Consider the following 19728-nt stretch of genomic DNA (forward strand, 5'->3'; position numbering starts at 1 on the left):
TTGAAGGGAGAGCTTCTGGATGGGAAAGAGGTATCTTCACTCTGTAAGGATGTCTAATATGGATAACTGTTCCATAAGGAACCATAGTTAAATCCAAAAACTCACTTCTTGAAGGATTAGAAGGACATCTGTGGAGGAAATTCTGTTGAGACAGATATAGTATTAAGGGGGAAAGCAGAAGGGAAAACTCATGACTGTCTTAACTGTTTACATACAAATATAAGCATCCTGGGGAATCTGAAGAACTGGAGGCTTCAGCACAGGGATATAGTCATGACTGAATTAGAATAAATGAGGCATAATGGGATAGCAGATGGGACTGGAATCTTGGACTAAAAGAGTACATGCTGTTCGCAAATAACAAAGAAAAACGTTGCTGCTGTGCACATCGAGATACACGGCACACTACACCACTCCACACGCCACACACAGTGAATCCAAGAAAGAGGATACCAACAAGTAAAAATGAAATGAAAAATATAATAGAGGAAAGAATTCAAGATAGGCCTCCCAATCAAGAGGATTGGGTGAAACTTCGTTTAGTTAACTTACCAAAGTAGGAAAATGAAAATTAAGGTCTAGCGGTAACAGTTGACTTAATTTGCCAGTACTGGCAAGAAGAAATTCAGCAGGTCAGATAGATAAACACACCTGCTTATGGAATGTGCTAGGAGACAATTCTCTAGTACATGTGAGCTTGATTTCGTTCTCTAAGAGTGGATAGTATTAGTAGATGTGGTATCATTAGTAATTAGAAAATCCAAGGGAAATTGTAGCATTTGCATTATTGCGGATATGTAGGTTACTGACCGCAAAAAGACAAGTGCTTGAATCAGCTCACCATTCTTTTTTATTATGCTTTTATTCTGAAATAAGCTAATTACACTAATACCTTAAATACCAAAAGAATATTTTTTTCTATACCAACTAATGTAACTAATGTTTCACCTCCTTAAGTAGAAGAGAGACTAACCTGAAAGTCTGAATGTTGACATATTCTTTTTCTCGCTTTGCCAGGATGTGTTTGATGAGACCCTCCCGCTGTCCAGACTGGGTGTTTGGTACAAAGAGCTTCCGCATGGTGTTGGTCACTTTGGGGGGTTCCTTGTTAGAAGCTTCTTTTTCACGTGGAAGCCTAGCAAATAAATGAGCAATTCAGAAGTGAAACTGCCTTCACCAGGGAAGTCTCACACATGGGAAATCTGTTTCAACACAGGACTTACATTCTATTCACTGAAGGGGGTGGGGGTGGAGGTTCCCGGTGAACCCCTATAGGCTGATTCTGCAAATTGATTTTCTTGTCCAAATTCATAGATGAAAAATTATCCTCAAATCCAAGAAGCCCTGAAGGATGCAAAACCCAGAGTCAAAGCGGGGGAAGATAACATCCAACTTGTTCAGGATAGATAGGACTTTGCTTTGGTCAGCGGTTTTGGTCTGACCCCTATTTGCTCAGCGGCATTACCAAACAGAAAGGTATACGAACAGTGATAACGTAGCTAGGGGAAGAAGCACATTTGTCCCTGAACCACTGACATATTAACTAGAATGATAAACATAACCAGTAAGTTACATTAACTTGGAACGTGACTAAAAGAGCGAGTATTTATAGACTTTTAGCACAATGCCTGGTTGATAATTAGGGATTATATCACTATCTCATTTAATTGTCACAAAGACCCCCATGAGATAGGTGCTATTAAAAAATCTTCCTAAGTTACAGAAAAAGAAACAGAAGCTCAGAGATGTCAAAGTAACTTGACCAAGGTCATATAACTAGGAAGTCAGAGAGCTGTGATTCAAACCCAGGCAGCCTGCCCCTGGAGTCTGCATTTTTTACCCCTCTGCTAAGCTGGCTCCAAAAGAGCTAATGTGCCACAGAAAGTAACAGGACTGAACATGAGGTGGTGAGTACAGACTCCAAAACCACTCCACAGGAGAAGGTATCTGACATTGACATTACCCCACACTATCTTATCTGCCCAGATAAAATCTACTGACTCTGCAATCATCATAGCAACCAGGGGGAAAAAAAGAATCTTTTCAGTACCTGAAAAAACAGAAGAGTTGTCCTTAGTGTCTAATTTCTGGTACCAGCTGGATGACTCCTTTTGGTCTGGAACAAGAAGCTGTGACTGAGCTGGAGAGATAGGGGTCATAGAGTGAAACAACCATTCCACTGAATGGAACTTACCATAACCAAAAGAGGAGCCTGGCAGGCTACAGTCCATGGGGTTGCAACAGTCAGGCATGACTTAGCAACTAAACCACCACCACCACCAAAGGCCATTCACTTAGCACCATTCCTGAACACAAAGGAAGAGACTAAGAAAATGAGAGCAGCTCTGGGACCATCTGGGGCTGGAGGAGGATTACTGTCTGCAGTAAGCTGGCCATGGCAAGAAACAGAAGATTCTGGAAACTGACTCAGGGTCCTTAAAGCTGAATAGACTTACCCTAACCTATCCCTGGGGTCATTCTTGAACAACAAAAAAAAATCACCTATCAAGGCTCCATGGGCAAGGTACTCTGCTAACAGCCACCTGTCTCTGTATGCATGTCCCATACAAATAGAAAGAAAACTGCTGAGGTTTGAGTCACCTTCCTGAGCAGCAAGGACTTCTGAGACGAACTTCACACAGTGATCCTCATCAGGGATTTCAAAGCGTCGCTCTCTGGTCCAGTCCCCTTGAATCCGAATTTTGCAGCCACCTAAAAAGAATAGAAATCCATATACATATAATGTTTTCTTGGGATCATATTTTCAACTTACCAATTTAATAGAAGAAGATCCAGATAGCAAACATTCCAGACCTCTAATGTATGAAGCATACCTATAAGATCAAGGGATTCGTTGTGGTGGTGGTATTGGGGGTGATGCAGAGAAAAATTTAATGTAGGCTAATGAACTGTATAAATGAGCAGCCCAATATAGTGACATGATGCATAATAAAATCATAGTTTCCTATATTCTGATATGTTGCTCACATGTCACTGTAGGAACCTTCAAATTCTAGCAAAAGATCAATTCCCCAACCACCTCCCTCACAGCTCCTAGCTGGAAATTCCTACCACTTCAAATCCAAATCACATAATATGAATCTCTGAAGTGTGAAGGGAAAAACGGAAATAGGATGGTTTGTTCCTTAGGTACAGACTGTACTCAGGCAACTGAATTTATAAGCTAAGTAAAAAAGAAAAGCATAATGGGAGCTGCTTGAATTATTCTGAAAAGAAGCATCCATACCTCATTTACCTCCAGTAAAAAATCTATGTCTTGAAAAAACTCACAAAAATAATATAATGACCCATGTCCATGAGTGTTCTGGTTCAAGTATAGCCAATTGGAAAACAGTGTAATTAGAAGCAAAGTTACCTAGGACTTCAGTTTCTTATGTATATAACATACTGTCTCCCCTTTTCTAAAGCCTTACATTTACCATCTGTATCAACTGTCTGGCTATGGTGATCCAGGAAACCCAGGTCCTTGTTTATATTCTTATTTTAACTGGTTTATTACACATACTGCTTTCTCATGGCCCTAGAAACTATAAGCTCTTTGAGGGCAAGCGACAGGTTTCACATAAGGTTTACCCAACACAACACTCTCAATGGTCTCCCGGGGTTGTCTGGGACAGAAGGGCTTCTTAGGACTCAAGACTTCTAAAGCTAAGACCAGGAAAGCCCCAGGCAAACTGGGCTCATCAGTTACTTTATTGATAATAATGACATCAGACTTCACAGACAGAAGGCATTTAATGACTATAGAACTGGACTCTTTCACACTTGCAAATAACAGAGATGGGAAAATGAAATGAAAATCGTAGTATCTTATGGTAGAAATCCACTTCTGAGTCTTTGACTCTTTCTTTGCATTTCTTTACATTTCTATCTACACAGATTTAGTGATCAGAAGAAAGAAATAAACATAGAGGATTAAAATGGGGGAAAAAAGCACGCAAGAGGACCAGCAATAAGAAAATTAATGAGGCTGCCACTGTAAGGAGAAAAAAAGGGCATGAATAAGGACTGTCAATTACAACTGCCTTCAAGATACAGGGAAAACCTCCTTCAGGACACAAATAGGCCTCTCTTTCTCTGATAATTTATATTAAAAGTAGAAAAAAAACTTAAAAAGAGCAGCTTGTATCGGACAGAAACTTAGAACAGGAACATGTGTTCTCTCTGTTCCAGGATCTTGAAAGATACATTTTAGCAAGTTTAAAAAAATAAACTGACCCATTTAACAGAAGATTCCAGAAACTGCTTACAAAACAAAAAACACTAGATGCTCTCTCACCATGTTGCATGGGAAAGAGAACAAATTACCCCCTCCACCCAACTGTCTTCTCTCTTCCCTGCCAGCCCTTCTGGCCTCTGAAATCAGCTAACACTCCTCTTTCCTCAACTTCTCTGAATACTCCCTGAATCTCTCAGTAGTTCTCAACTCAGGGAGCATCAGAATTACCAGAGGCACTTTCAGGAAATACTGACACTTGGGCCCCACCCCAGGCCAAGAAAACAGAATTTCTGGGGGTGAAGACCAGACACTGGCAGTTTCTAAAAACACTCCCCCAGGTGATCTAGTGCATCCAGAAAACCAGTCACCTGCAAACTGGCTGGCCCCTGAGAGTAGCTCCCCCTGTGGCCCTCCGAAGTAGAGGCTATTTATAGTCTCTCACACACTATGTAATTTAAGACTGGTGTCCTTATTTGTCCTAATGCCATCTCCAGACCATTCCCTCTCCTCCTCCCTCAGGAAAAATCCCTTCTCCTTTGAGGCTCACCCACTGGACTATGCCAGCGCTTTCCCTTCCCTCCTCCATGAGATCATGTACCAACCTCCCAGAAATTTCTGAATCCAGGTCTGATTCATAAGACTTCCTCTCAACTCACACTTTTGCTTTAATTTTGCATCCCTTCAAAATTAGCACCAAAAACTCAGTCAACACCTTCAACTTCCTCATCCAACGACCTTGCCCCTCCACCTCAGCCACCTACTCCCTCAGTCTTACTGGGACTACTCAGTTATACCCTGGATCTTTTGTCACAGAAACACCATCACCTCATAAATCTTTAATTCAAATACCCACTCTGAACTCCTTGCCGCTTACCTGCTCTTAGGGGAACCTCTGACACACTGATCCCTTCACTTTCTCAGTATTCATTCACTCTCTCTTGCTTTCACTACCCTCCCCCACCTTTCTTTGTGAGGGCATTAACCCTGCAACTGTGCTTAAGAAATTTTCTCAGCAAGAATATTGGAGTAGGTTGCCATTTCCTCTTCCAGGGAATTTTCCCGGCCCCAGGATTGAACTCATGTCTCCTGAAGCTCCTGTAATGGCAGGCAGATTCTTTACTACTGAGCCACCAGGAAGCCCTTCGCTTTCCTTTTTGTCAAACAGAAGCCATCATTTCACTCAGTTGCAAAAACCTAGAACTGCCTTACCACTCACTGTGTTCTGGCTAATGCCTACCTGGCTAACTTTCAACACTCAGAAATCCAACTAACTGCATTCTCTGTACTTATATCTGAGGGAGTAAAACCAGATACACAAGCACACACACACTCCATTATAAATTGACTGCTAACCTCAACAGGGCCCTGTATGATAGGAATCAGTCTAAGTTTCCATAGTCAACTTGTCTCCCACTACTCTTTGGAAAAACAATTCACAACTTCACTTTTATCGTCAGTCTTTGAATCCCACTCTTCTCAAGCTCTTTTCTTCCAAGCAGACTGCTTTACCTCATACTTCAAAGGAAATGGAAGCCATCATATAAAACCTACCTGTATCTCTATTCATCTTCTTTCCCTTCTGGTACAAGGAAGAAGATCAGAGGAATTACAACCCCTTGGGTTCTCTCAGGAATCTTACCCTCTCTATCATTCTCTAGACACCTCCCCTCAGTATCTTCAACCTCTCCCTCATAGTCTCCTTCTTATCAGCATTGAAATAAATCGTGCTCTAAATTCTCATTTAAAACAAAAGACCTTCCTGGACCCCATATCCCCCTCCAACTCCAGTTCATCTCTACATTCCCCTCTGCAGTCAAGCTTTGAAAGACACATAGTTAAGTTACTACTTGCTCACCTTCCATTTTGCTCTTTAATCCACTCCAATGTGACTTTGGCTCCCACTACCCCTCTGAAATTGCTTTGTTAAGGTCACCAATAATCTCCATATTGCTAAATTCAATGGATATTCTTCAGTCATATTATCAGATCTATCAGCAGAAATCAACAGTTGATCCCTCCTTGAAATAGTCTCTTTAAAAGGCTTCTATGACACCATACTCATCTAATTTCTCTCTCTCTTTGGTCACTAATTTTTAGTGCCCTTTGAAGTATCTTCTCCTCTACCCAAACTTTAAAAAGTAGAGTGAGTTCAATCCTAAACCTTTTTCTTCACTCTGTATCAGCACTGTCCAATAGGACTTCCTGTGATGATGGACATGCTGTATAACTACACTGTGCAATATGGTAAACAATGACCCCATGTGGCTAATGAGTACTTGAAATGTGACTAGTGCAACTGAGGAACTGATTTTCTAATTTTGTTCTAATTAATTTAAATAGGCACATATGACTAGTGGCTACTATAACTGATAGCACAGCTATACAATACAATTACATCATCTCCTATGGTTTCAAATACCCTCTTTGTGCTAGTGACCCAGACCTTACTTCTGAGCTTCAGATGCATACATTCAACTGCCAATTTATCATCTACACTGAAATGTCTCAAAGAAATTTCAAAGTAAACATAGCTAAAACCCCAGGAAAACTCATTCCTCTTGCAATGTTCTTATTTCTGCAAATGGTACCACCAGCCATATTCATGCCAGAAACCTAGGATTCATCCTTGACAACTTCTCTTCAGCTTACCCCCTACCCCCACACCAGCCTCTGTTGATTTACTCTTCAAAATCATTTATCATATCTGTCTACTTCTCTCCATTCTTACTGGCACCATACTCTCTAGCACTCTAGCTTAAACCACTGAAAGAGCCTCCTGGCAACCCAACACGGGCATAAAATCCTTCATATTCTTTCAGTTTTTAAACTCTAAAAATCCAGATTCCTCATCATGGCTTACAAGATTCTACTGGATCTGGTCCTAGCCTGGCCTACCTTAGTGCCTGAGACTTATTTCAGGCATCCTGGCCTTCTTTCATTTCAAAGAAAGTATCAAGCTACTTCCCAATTTGGGACCTATGCCCATGACGTTCCTGGAATCTTCTCTTCCCCATTTTCACCTTTTACTTATCCCCTCTGGTCTCAATTTAAAAGTCACTTCTTCAAAGAGGCCTTCCCTGAGGACCTTGACTAATTTAGTCTTATCAACTCTCTGTATTTCTCCCTGATAGTATTTATCAAAACTGCAACTATCAGGACTTCCCTGGCAGTCCAGTGGTTAGGACTCCAGGGTTCTGCTGCAGAGGGCCTAGGTTCAATCCCGAGTTGGGGAACTAAGATGCCACAAGCTGTGGGTGATGAAGCCAAGGGGAAAAAAACAAAAAACAAAAACCCTGTAACTACGTAACCATACATTACCAGTTTAAAAGCTGTTTCTTGCACTAAGTTTCATGAAGTACCATGCCTATGCTGCTTTTCCCTGTATCCCTAGAGCATAGTGCCTGGCACATAAGAGGTATTCATAAGCTTATGGAAAGGATTAACGGATTACAGCCATCAATGTGACACTAGTACCAAATAGCACAGAAGCAAGAACCAAAGCAGGAGCAGCAACCTTATCTATGTTATTTTCTACCGATTGTGCAGCACTTAGAATAGTGCCTGGCAAATAGAAGGCACTCTACAAATATTTGTTGAAGAATGAATAAAAGAGGGCTCAGTATTAGGGAATTAGTATCATACTGTCCATCAATAGGTCAAAAAAGGAAGAACAATAGAATCATCTCTATACATACTAAAAAGACATTTGATAAAATTTAATATATATTCATCATTTTAAAAACACAAAGGACTTCCCTGGTGGTCCAGTTGTTGAGACTCCATGCTTCCACTGCAGGGGGCATGGGTTCAATCCCCGGTTGGGGATCTAGGATCCCACATGCCCATATGCCATGGCCAAAAAAATTAAATAAACTCATACAAATTTGAAATATATGCAGTTTCTTAACATTTTTTAAAAATAAAACTATCAAATCAATAAGCAATAATGTCCTCAACAGTGAAGCACCACTTGAGGCATTCTCACTGGAATCAGGAGCTGAACATAAAATGTCATCATCATCATCATTTAACATTGACCTCCAAATTCTTGTTGGTGTAATGAGATAGGAATCAAAACTAATAGCTACTGCTGCTGCTAAGTTGCTTCAGTTGTGTCCAACTCTGTGCGACCCATACATGGCAGCCCACCAGGCTCCCCCGTCCCTGGGATTCTCCAGGCAAGAATACTGGAGTGGGTTGCCATTGCCTTCTCTAGGTATAGCTACTACAAAGACACAAAACTATTATTTGCAGATGACTAGGGCTATCAAAACCAAAAAAGAAAATAAAAGGCTCCCCCAAAATACAATTCTGTAAAGTGGCTGGATAAAAGATAAATATCTAAAAGTCAACAGCTGCTCTGTATACTAGTAGTAAGCAATAGAAGAGAAAAAAGCTTCCAAAAAAAAAAAAAAAAGTTCCACTGACAACAGCAGCAAAAAAAATCCATCAAAAAATACTTAACCTACAAATATTTGCTATCTATGAAGAAACCACAATATGTTACTGAGAGATATAAAGAGAACCTCGGTAAGCAGAGATATACCATGTTCCTTGACAGTGACTGAATTTTACAAAGGAGTTAAATTAACAAAATTTGGTGCATATCTATGGTGAAATGTTAGCCATTAAAAATCATTTAAACTATTTTAAATGATATGGGAAAGGTCACAATATCTGTTAAATGAAAATGCAGGATAAAAACTATATATTAGGATTCCAATTATGTAAAAATATAAGTAAAGGACTGGAAAGAGATACTTAAAAATGTTAATTACAGTGGTGATCTCTAGGTCACAGGAGTGTAATTTTAATTTGATACTTTAAACTTTCCTGAACTTTACAAATTGTACCTAATGAAGGATGTATTGTCTCTATAATCAGAAAAAACATTTTAAAATGTTTAATACCAACATCCAGACAGTGGGAAAACATAAAGTTTCAGTAAAATCAGCCTTGCTTAACAAACCCAAGGTCTTCTCCAGCAACATATTGTGTGCTCTAAAGGTTTATATGTGAAGCCTAAGGATCAAGAAAAAAATCTAGTTTCAGTACAAATATTAATAAATAGGCAGAAATGAAGGATTTTTTTTCAAGTGGTTACTTAACTCCTTCCCATATAATCTAGTAACTTGAACTCTGGACACAGCAACATATGGTTAATTTCCATGTAGGAGAGGCCAACTAAACCAACGTCATAAATTAGGTGTTTGTAAGAAAAAAGGCACAGCTCAGTTTAACTTTTCAGCTATGGAAATACCTATTTCCATACTAAGAACAGGACATTTAGGTATCTAATTTCAGAAGATTTCAGCACCAATGTGAGTCACTGCTGAACAAACTTTGCTCACATTTTGCTTTATTAGTATTGCTCTTACCTTCTCCTTTTTAAGTACAGTAAGACATAGATATTAGGTTACTTGCTTTCCTGGATATCTGCAGTAGAAGCTAGAAGTTGGATGTGCTTAGCCTTTTAGGATCAGCCCTTAAGACTTCCAAAATTTATGACCAAAGGAAAGAATAATAAAATCCAAATCAGAAGAAGTACCTAAACTGTGTAATACAAAACAATAGTGCCAAGGACAGGGACTATATCTAAGCAAAATTATGTATGAACTGATAGCCCCAAGCTAAGGGCCAAGTCCCAGGCATCCAAGGACTCAACCAAGAGATAAAGCACCCCATTTGATTTGGATTCATGTCGTCATATACTCTTTCCCACGGCAACCACAGAGTAGATACAGTAGCATTCAAGTGCCCAATTTTTCCTCCCCATGTTAACAAAGCACAATTTTAAATGATAAATGGAGAACAGCTTGCACAGAAAGTCTAAGATGATTTGTTTCAAACAGATAAAAAATGCGAGAACGGAAACAGTGAGAAGGAAGACCATGTTCTCTCTGATAAAGAAATGCCTTGAGAAGACGGTCTTAAATAAAAGACCAAAATTATTTTAAGAAAAAAAAAAAAAAATCTCCCTGGTACAAAAGGGACTCTATAGCCTCCCAAATAAGATAATAAATTAAGGAAAACATTATGATTTAACATGTAAAAATCAAAAGTAGGTAGGGGAAAAAGGCTTAAAACAGAACAGCAGTTAAAAAAACCTCATAAACCTTTTGTGCCTTAAACACTCTACGGCCCTTCCTACAATTTCCTACTCCACAGGAATGACTTAACTGATAGCAACAAAAAACTGGTATCTCAAAGAAGTTCAGCATCAGAAAAGCAGATCACGTTTTCAACTTTTTAAAGACTCTTGCCAGCCACCTGCTTTTTCTTAAGCTTAGGCTAAGTGTTTTGGGGAGGCAATACTAATTTGTATGGCTGCCTTATGAAAATAGAGAATACAGGATAAAATGGTAAGATAAAAGTTGTGCGAAAAAGGTGTCTTACATACAGTGGGTCTTCAAGTACATATTTGTTGAATGAAAATCAACTCCATTCAGAAAGATACTTACTGTTTGAAGCTATGTCAATTAAAAGAGTTTCTTCTGCTTCTAAAGGAAAAGAAGAATAGGATCAGGGAAGAGAAAACCATTCATTATAACCCAAAGAAGTACAAACCTAACTACTTCTTTCAATCACCACTACTAGGTTTTAGAACACATTAAAAACAATCCTTTGCTTTTTTGTTTAGCACTTTTAAAGGGGGATTTTAATAGCACTGTGTCCTAAAGATTATAAGCAATTCAACTAAAACAAAAATGCATTGAACAAGTAATCACATGGAATTCCTCAAAGCAAATCAAGCAATGACAATAGTAGGGAATATAACATGTTAATTCAAGTGAAGGTGAGTTTAATTCCCCTCAACTATAACACACTAACTTAATATAATCTAACTGTATCATTTAGATAATTCTTATAAAAAGCCAAGAAAGTGACCCCAAAAGCCTAGAGGTAAATTACTTTCTTAACTCAAATCTAGTCTCTGAAAATTTTCCAATGACCTCATTACCTCCACCCCTGCCCCATACAGGAACAGAGAATACTTGAAGTTATCTTCAGGCTACCATTAACACTTGTGGGTCTAAGGCTTACCACACCCAACAAGTATAAAACGGGTCAAGTTCAAAGTTCTATTTTCTCTCCATGGCTCACCTAGACTTCCTCCCTTACCTCTAGTGTCTAGATCCAACTCATCACTTCCTCTTGGACTTTCCTGGATTTGGCCATTGGCACCTGTCAGACCCTCCTGGCTGGTTAATCTCTGGGTACTCCCTCTGGGTACTGACTCCTTCCTGGAGGAGGAAATGGCAACCCACTCCAGTATCCTTGCCTGGAAAATTCCATGGACAGAGCCTGGCAGGTTGCAGTCTGGGGTCGTAAAGAGCAACTGAGCACGCAGGCACTGACTCCTTGGGATGAGTCTGGATCCACCTTGGCCAGGAGTAGTCTCAGCCTTTTCTAGCTCCCTCACTTGCCTGGATTGTAATGTGGCTCCATTATTCAGGTGCAACAGAAGAACTGATAATGCCCCAAGTTGTCTAATATTAGAGAATAGTCTCAATACTTTTACTAGCATGATGAATGAAGCAAGGGACAACAGTGCTTCAAGACAGAGGTATTAGTTCACAACTGCTCTTTGGTAACTTTAATTCTTTAAAACCCAAGTACTCATAGATTTTTCAAGATAGATGTACAGGTTGGGAAACAGAAAGGATGTGAAAACTCAAGGAGGTATCTGTTCCTTTTGTCATGAGGATTACTGTGTGCATGCACACAAATTTTCCCAGATTCCAACCTAGCAATCTGCCATCTATTTCTTATTAAAGACAATACCAAGAGAAACAGGGTAAAAGAGATTCTAGAAGTAGCACAAAGAAGGTATAGAGTTAATAGGATACTAACATCATTGTCTTTGGCTTTTCTCCTCCTTAAAGGGCTGAGTACGTAACAAAAAGCACTATGCTATCAGAAGTGAGGTGACCACAGTAACTTATTTCGGCATGCAGGTGCCTCCTTCAATGTCTCTCTTACACAGGGCAGGCTAAATAAAAGACTTCATTCTACTACACAATATGGTTTCTATTCACAGTGGGTATTTTTAATTCTTAATACATGCTCTCTTAAAAAGTCATGCCCACTTAGTATTTCTACTTATAGGAATAAATTCTAAGGAAGTAAGAGACATGCAGGAAGATTCATTATTTATACTAACAAAAAATAACTCAAATGTCAAACACAGGGAATAACTACAGTAGAGGTCACTCATAAAATTGAATAGTATACAACTATTAATAGCATGTCAAAGCACTCAAAACATGATAGCAAATGGAATGGACAAAAAACACATACATATGAGCTCCACCGACCCTAAAAGTTACATGTGTAGAAAAAAGAAAACAGGTATTTATCTCTGAAGGACGTTGAGTTTACTTATTTCCTTTATAATTTTCTGCTCTTTCCCAGCTTTTTACAGTACATATATTACTTTTGTGATCAAAAAAGTTGCATGTAGTTTAAGAAAGAATTTATGCAAGGCAAGATTCAAGTTTTCCAAGAAGCTGTAGCCGACACAGAATGCCTGTCTGATAAGCCAATGGAGCCACCGGAAACATAATGCATTTGTTCTCTAATAATCAATTTCCTTTCTAGGGCAATGTGAAATGACAGAAGCAACACCTCCTACACAACCCTCCCAATTTTTTGAGTCTCATTGTAGCAGATGAAACAACAGATTTTCTGTTCCCTTTCCCCAAATTTGAAGGCAGGAAGCCAAGTATTTCCTCCCAAGAGTTGATTTTCTTATGATTCACCAATGTCAAGGTTTGAGAATCAGCACAATTGAGTGTAAAGTACTACAATCTGGCAAGGCGTGTTGCCAAATGTTTTAATTTAAAATAGTGTGGGGAGAAAGTGCTGAATGCATGTGAATCGAAGTGACCTTGATAGTTTACAATGAGCAGTTTATCAGTTAAGCCCAAGAATGTGATTAAAATCTACATATAGGTTCATCAGCATAAAAGACTACCTACATAGGTAACAGACCACATCTATCTCTAACCCCAGCCAGGGTGGCAGGTGAGAATATATATATTTCAATATAATCCTTCAGTACTCTTAGACAAAGAATTTATCATCTTCTCAATGGTAGATTATTTACAGAGGGTAATGCATTTCATTTTATGTGCAGTGACAAATTTAAAGATGTATGATATTATACAATGAGATAACGACCAAAGGAAAAAACATTATAAAACTAACTAAGCTATTAAAGCTAGTACCTTGAACACATCTGAAGTGGCTATTTATAGGAATGATATCTTGAACATGCTGTTCCTTCTTGTGCAACTGGATTATTAGCCTAGGAAACAGAAGAATGAATCAACGAATAGATACTGAAAAACTAAAAAAAAAAAAATTAACAACAAAATACATTGCTGTATTGTTATACAAATTTAGTCTGTATTTATTGGACTTGTTGGATCTTGTTCCCTGGATCTGAGAATCATGGTAGATATTGCTTGAGGTCTAAAAGGATATTAGTGATGATCAGTACCTGAATACCCACAGTTCAGTGCCATGGAGAACACAGTCTATGTCCTAAAAACAGTTTACAATTTTAAGAGCATGAGTTATAGTGCACACACCTTCAGATTACGCATACCAGAGTGAAGAACTAACAGTTAGGTGTGAAGACCATGAGAGAAGGGACTATGGCTGTCTTTTCACCACAGTATTTCTAGCACCTAGTACAACACCTGGCATGTAGCAGTCCCTCATGTTTGTTGAATAAATGGATTATAAATTTCATCAATTAGCTTTCTGATTTTATTCCCATGGCTTTTATCAAAGAATGATTCTATCTTTTCAAATAAGTATACAGGTTCGTGGAGAAGTAAGAGGAGGTGCCCAGCCAGCTGCATCAGTCAAAATAATCCAGTGACCAATGAGGTAGCAGATATCACAACCAGATTGCTTTTATATCCCTGTGTTTTTATCATGGTTTACAATTTAATGCTAGTATTTCTGGTAAGTATGACTGAACTTGGCCCCTCAGTATGAAACACAAGATTTCCAAATTCCTATGTATTCCTGAAATATTAATTTTCACTTACTACTTAATCTTAGTGGTCCAGAATCAAGGTGTAACTGACTGGTAAAAGGTCATCCTGAACATCTCCTAACTTCCCCCAAATCACTCTTTAGGTGGTTCTTTGAGCCAGGAGCACTATTCTTTTCTTCTGAGACCTAGCTCAAACTATCAACTCCCCTGTGAAACTCCTCCGAAGTAACCTCAGGCAGAACTAGTGGCCTCATGCCTTTGCTTGTCCCTTAAATATAGCACTTAACAGACTCCATTGCAGTTACATATATAACTATATACATACATACAAAAAACTACATGCGAATCCCTCAGATTTGAACTCCATGAAAGCAAAGACCCTATTATATTCAGTTTTGTCTCTTACCTAATAGATGATCAATAACTTTGGTTGAATAAACATTTAATTAAGCTACAAAGAGAGGTGAATTTCTAAACATACTTGGTCAGCTTTTGACTTTAGAAGTCATTCTTTAGAAGGGCCTAATTTCTATTTTGTTGTCTTTTGGGGGCTTGTCATTTTAGCTTTTTGATTTTTTTTTCAAATTGGTTAACTATGAAGGGGTAACTTGGGGGAAAGAAATGCTTAGATAGAAGTAAGGGAAATAAAAGTACTAATGCCGTTTTTCTGCTCTGATTCTACTTGCCTAACTTTCAGGGATTTATAGTTTAAGGTGATTAGAAAGAAGAATATGGAGGCAGGTCCTTCTCAAACTGCAAAGTTCATGAGTTGAGTAGAGTCCTATAAACCCAGATGTAGACCAGAAACTAGATAAGACTGACAAAATAATGGTCAACGAGAAAGAGCTTACTTTAAGGAAAATGAACACAAACCAATGTAATTCCCAAGTAAAGTAATACAGAAATGATGTTGAACATTAACAGTAAAGTTTCAACTGGATTGTCTTGTTAAAAACCAACACAAAACAGACAACACGGATGGACCTTGAGAGCATTATGCTAAATGAAAGAAGTCAGACAGAGAAAGACAAATACCATATGATCTCATGTGTGAAACAGAAAAACAAAACCCCAAAATACTGAACTCAAAGACCCAGAGAACAGATTGGTAGCTGTTAGAGGCAGAGGATGGGGGTGGGTGGGTGAAATGGGTGAAGGGGGTCAACAGGTACAAATGTCCAGCTAGAAAATAGTTAAGTCCTGAGGCTGTAATGTATAGCATGATGACTATAGTCAATAATAATGTACTGTATATTTGAAAGTTGTTAAGAGAATATGTCTTAAAAGTTCTCATCAAAAGAAAAAAAATGTTGAAGGAACTTCTCTGGCAATTCAGTGGTTAAGACTCTGTGCCTCCAATACAGGGGGTGCAGGTTCAATCCCTAGCCCTGGAAACAAGATCCCACATACCATGTGGCACAAAGACAGAAAAAGACTTATGGTAGTGATCATTTTAAAGTATATACAAATATCAAGTCATTATATTGTACACCTGAAACTAACATAATGTTATAAATATCAATTTAAAAAAGAAATGCGACCCCCCCAAAAAAAATCAAAAAACATAAGCTGGGAATTCAAGTCAAGTCCACAAATATTTCCCTAGGAAATACTCTGATTTGTTTAAGGAAGGTTAAAGATGAAACAACAGGTTGCATCATAATCTATTTACCTTGAAAAAAAAGAATGTCAGTGTTTGATTCCTTGTGTGCAATAAAGTCGTTTTCAATTGTAATTTTAGTCTCTCAAGTAAATTTCTCCTATGGTTAACAGCAGGAACTACAAAACTAAAGAAGGCACCCAAAAGACACGGATTATACAGATGATTTGACAGTATTAGGTGTCTCCAATAATGTAATGTCTCCAATAAATGATTTCAAAAGAAACTTCTCAGATATGATGTAATTCTGAGATGTTATATGGCTTTAAATCTCAGCTATGTTACTTTCTGACTGTGAACAAATGACTTAACCTCTCTAAACCTCCATTTCTACACCAAGGAAAAGGGGATGACGATGATAATATTACAATTTCACAGCAATCCTCACATGAGAGTTAAATGAACTAATTCATGCAAGTGCTTAGAAGAGTACCTGACACACACCAAGCCATTCAGTGTGACTTGTGTTATACTCATAACTTATACAGAACTGTAACATAGAATTTGATTTCTCTAGGGGGGAAGATAAAAATAATCAGGAGAGCAAGTTTAAAAGTGCTTCCAGTATATGAGACCAGATAGAAAGAGGTGTTTCTCTCAAGGCCAGCCGCTTGTTCCCTTATCAGCCGAACAGTTCCAAACCTACAGAACCAAGGGACCAGATCCTGGGATGTGGTCATCTCAACACTGTAGCTATTTTAATTTAATCCTCATAATTTAAAGAAGAGGAAACCAAGGCACAAAAATTTAATGGTTTGCCCAAGGTTCACATCTTCCCATTCTATTCTTGCCTTTGGAAGTGGTACTGGTGTTCCACTTTTCAATTCACTTTTCTGTTGAATTTACTTTCATTAAACTGGTCTTCCAGTTTGATGAAATCTGGGAAAAATAAAATGAACTTATCACATCAACAGAACTGACCAACCAGAATCTAGGGAAGAGCTACTTCCATAGAACCAGCTGACATCCAGTTTGAATGGCACCAAGAGTTTCAGAATAGGGCAGGCTAGGCTAATGGAAATTTCTTCTCTGTAAACTAGACAGCATAGACAAAGATTGAATCTGGACAATCTAAAGGCAGGGGCTGAAAAAAATTGTTTTTAAGCAGAATTCATTGTTGGGGGATGGCAGGATTTAAGTGATTGACAATTCTTCACTGATGTCAAGAAACCAGCCAACAACTAGGGGCGGTGGCTGGGGCGTAAAGGGATAGGGACCTACCTATATAGGATAGTCATCAGAGATACTTTAGATGAAACATTAGTGGCAAGGAAGTGAGATCAGCAGCTATAGTGATGGCTTATCAAAATCTTTTGATCAATCAGTCAACAGTCTTTACTGAGCTCTTATGTCCAAGGCAGAGTGGAAGGTAACACACCCTGATGAAAGGCCAAAAGTCGTTTACATTTCTATACATGTCATTACTTTTTCTAACAGTCAAGTCAGTAAGTGAAGCAGTTACTGGCCTACACAAAATCATGACTGAATTAATGAATATGCCTTCAAGCAAATAGAATAAAGGGGTGGGGAGACTGGAGGAACCAGTTGAATGAGATTAAGAGAAGGTTAACAATGAAGCGTTTTTACAACACTTTTACTTCTTTGTAAACCACTTTCATATTTATTATTCTCTCAGTTAACTCCAAAGGCTATAAGGTAAGGCAGTTCATGTTTTTATTAAACTGATGAGGACACTAAGACCCAGAAAGCTTTATTGACCAGCCCAGGATTACACAACCCATGTCAGTTGCAGGGGCAGGAACTAAGAACCCAGGCTTCCTGCTTGCCTGCCCATTGAGCCCTTTCCTGAGCCACAGGCCAGAGCAAACTTGGGGAGAAAGCCAGGTGGTTAGAGCACTGGCACCTCACACCCGGGCCGAACCTGTTGCCCACGTGGCCTCAGTGGGAGGAGGGTGCGTGGCTTGTCGCGGTTTGGGGTTGGGAGGTAATGGCAGGCTCCCCTCCTTTGTGGGTATCAGGTGGTTACTTACTCATACTGCCCGTTCCTCTGGACTAGGGTCAGCGCGCAGGGCTCCCGGAGAGGACCCTTCATCTCCATACCCTCGATAGTATGCGGGCGCTAGTCAAGGGTCTTCTCTACAAGCGCGGCCCAGGAGGGGACCCGAGGTGCAGGGTGGCGAGAGGCTCCTGCCCCTCTGCCCACCCTTCCTCCCCAGCATCCGAGGCAGCGCCTCCCGCGCTGGCCCCCCTCTCCCGCTCGGCTCGGCTTTGGGGCCCGATTGCCCCCTAGCAGCCCCTCCGCCGCGATCCGCAGTCCGGCGGACCCCCACCCCCGCCCTGCGCGGCCTCCCCTCCCCCTTCTCTCAGGCGGATACAGTAAGGGGCTGGGCTCCAATCGGGAGCGGCGGCTCCATCCCGGCGGCTTCCAGGCTCGGCGGGGCTGCGGACTGCGGGCTGATCCGACGATACTGCCTCCCGCGTCCTCACACCCCTCAGCCTCGGCTGCGCGTCCTTAGAGAAACAGCTCCGTGCTGGGCGCGGGCAGCCCGCAGCCTGGAGCCCAGAGCCGGGAGCCGGGAGCCTGACCCGAGAGAGAGCGGCGCCTCCCACCCCCGCCAGTTTTCCAGGCCGCCGCAGATTCCGCCCCCTGCGGCCAACCTGCGGAACTGCAGGCCAACCCGACGGACTGGGGGCGTCTCCCCCACGTCCAGCAAGGGATACGTTTTCAAGGCTGTCTGTGACGCCAGACTTGTTTTGGGGACTTTGAAGGTTGCCATAGAAACAAAGTACAGTCATACCCATCAAATAACTCAAAGGTGTTGGGGCCACTAGGACCCACATCCTCCATTCAAAATATCCTTATTATGGTTAACAGAATGGACCGTGCTGGACCTACCGCTCAGATGTCCTCCCACCTCACTCCATCCTTCCACCCCCTAAATCGGAAAAATCCCCAGAGATCATACCTTTGCTTTCTCTGTCCCCCTTTAAGCTCACTTGTAAGCAGGCAAACACCAAATGTATTATCCCTGGCCCACATCCCTTGCCTAATATAACTCATTGTTAGCAAAGCATTGGATGACAAAAACCCACGGTTATTTCACACAGCGATGCAGGTTTGACATTTCAAAGCCATGTGCTTGCTTGTGTCTCCTGCATTGCCAGGCGGCGCTAGTGGTAACGAACCCACCTGCCAAAGCAGAAGATGGAAGAGACGCAGGTTTGATCCCTGGGTCGAGAAAATCCCCTGGAGAAGCGCATGGCAACCCACTCCAGTATTCTTGCCTGGAGAATCCCGATGGACAGAGAAGCCTGGCAAGCTAGAGTCCATAGGGTTGCAGAGAGTCAGACACGACTGAAGCGACCTAGCACGCACGCACCTGGGAAGCCCCATATGCTTGCTTCCTCTCTCCTGATTGCTCCGTATCCAATCAGCCAACAAATCTTATTAATATGTTCTTTGGAATTACTTTTAGATTCTTTGTTTTCTTGCCATTCACACTGCCATCACTGGAGTGTAAGCCCTTGTGCTATCTCATTTGACCATTTTACTCTGTTGACAGTCATAAGAATATTCTTCCTAGAGTAATGTTTCAGTTGTGTTATTCTTTTGTTCAGTGGTCTTGTATGGATGTGAGAGTTGGACTGTGAAGAAAGGTGAGCACCGAAGATTTGATGCTTCTGAACTGTGGTGTTGGAGAAGACTCTTGAGAGTCCCTTGGACTGCAAGGAGATCCAATCAGTCCATTCTAAAGGAGATCAGTCCTGGGTGTTCATTGGAAGGACTGATGCTAAAGCTGAAACTCCAATACTTTGGCCACCTCATGCGAAGAGTTGACTCATTGGAAAAGACCC

The 19728-nt window shown here is 40.4% G+C and overlaps 1 protein-coding gene across 2 annotated transcripts in view; it reads right to left on the reverse strand.

Annotated features, from left to right (window-relative positions):
* OCRL (OCRL inositol polyphosphate-5-phosphatase) overlaps positions 1-18263 on the reverse strand; it is a 47844-nt gene extending 29581 nt beyond the window's left edge. The window contains exons 1-8 of one of the 2 annotated variants that reach the window (XM_052662954.1): positions 18249-18263; positions 17904-17974; positions 13471-13550; positions 10702-10740; positions 2602-2712; positions 2051-2140; positions 1224-1344; positions 974-1135 (exon numbers count right to left, since the gene is read on the reverse strand). In XM_052662954.1, coding sequence (XP_052518914.1) covers positions 974-1135; positions 1224-1344; positions 2051-2140; positions 2602-2712; positions 10702-10740; positions 13471-13550; positions 17904-17971 — 671 coding nt within the window. In that variant the 5' untranslated portion in view covers positions 17972-17974; positions 18249-18263. Of the gene's footprint in view, positions 1-973; positions 1136-1223; positions 1345-2050; positions 2141-2601; positions 2713-10701; positions 10741-13470; positions 13551-17903; positions 17979-18248 lie in introns of those variants that run through there. The other variant, XM_052662955.1, reaches the window with a different exon arrangement.
* Positions 18264-19728: the final 1465 nt, after the last annotated feature.

This window comes from Budorcas taxicolor, chromosome X, assembly GCF_023091745.1.
Source record: "Budorcas taxicolor isolate Tak-1 chromosome X, Takin1.1, whole genome shotgun sequence".
NCBI classification, from domain to species: Eukaryota; Metazoa; Chordata; class Mammalia; order Artiodactyla; family Bovidae; genus Budorcas; species Budorcas taxicolor.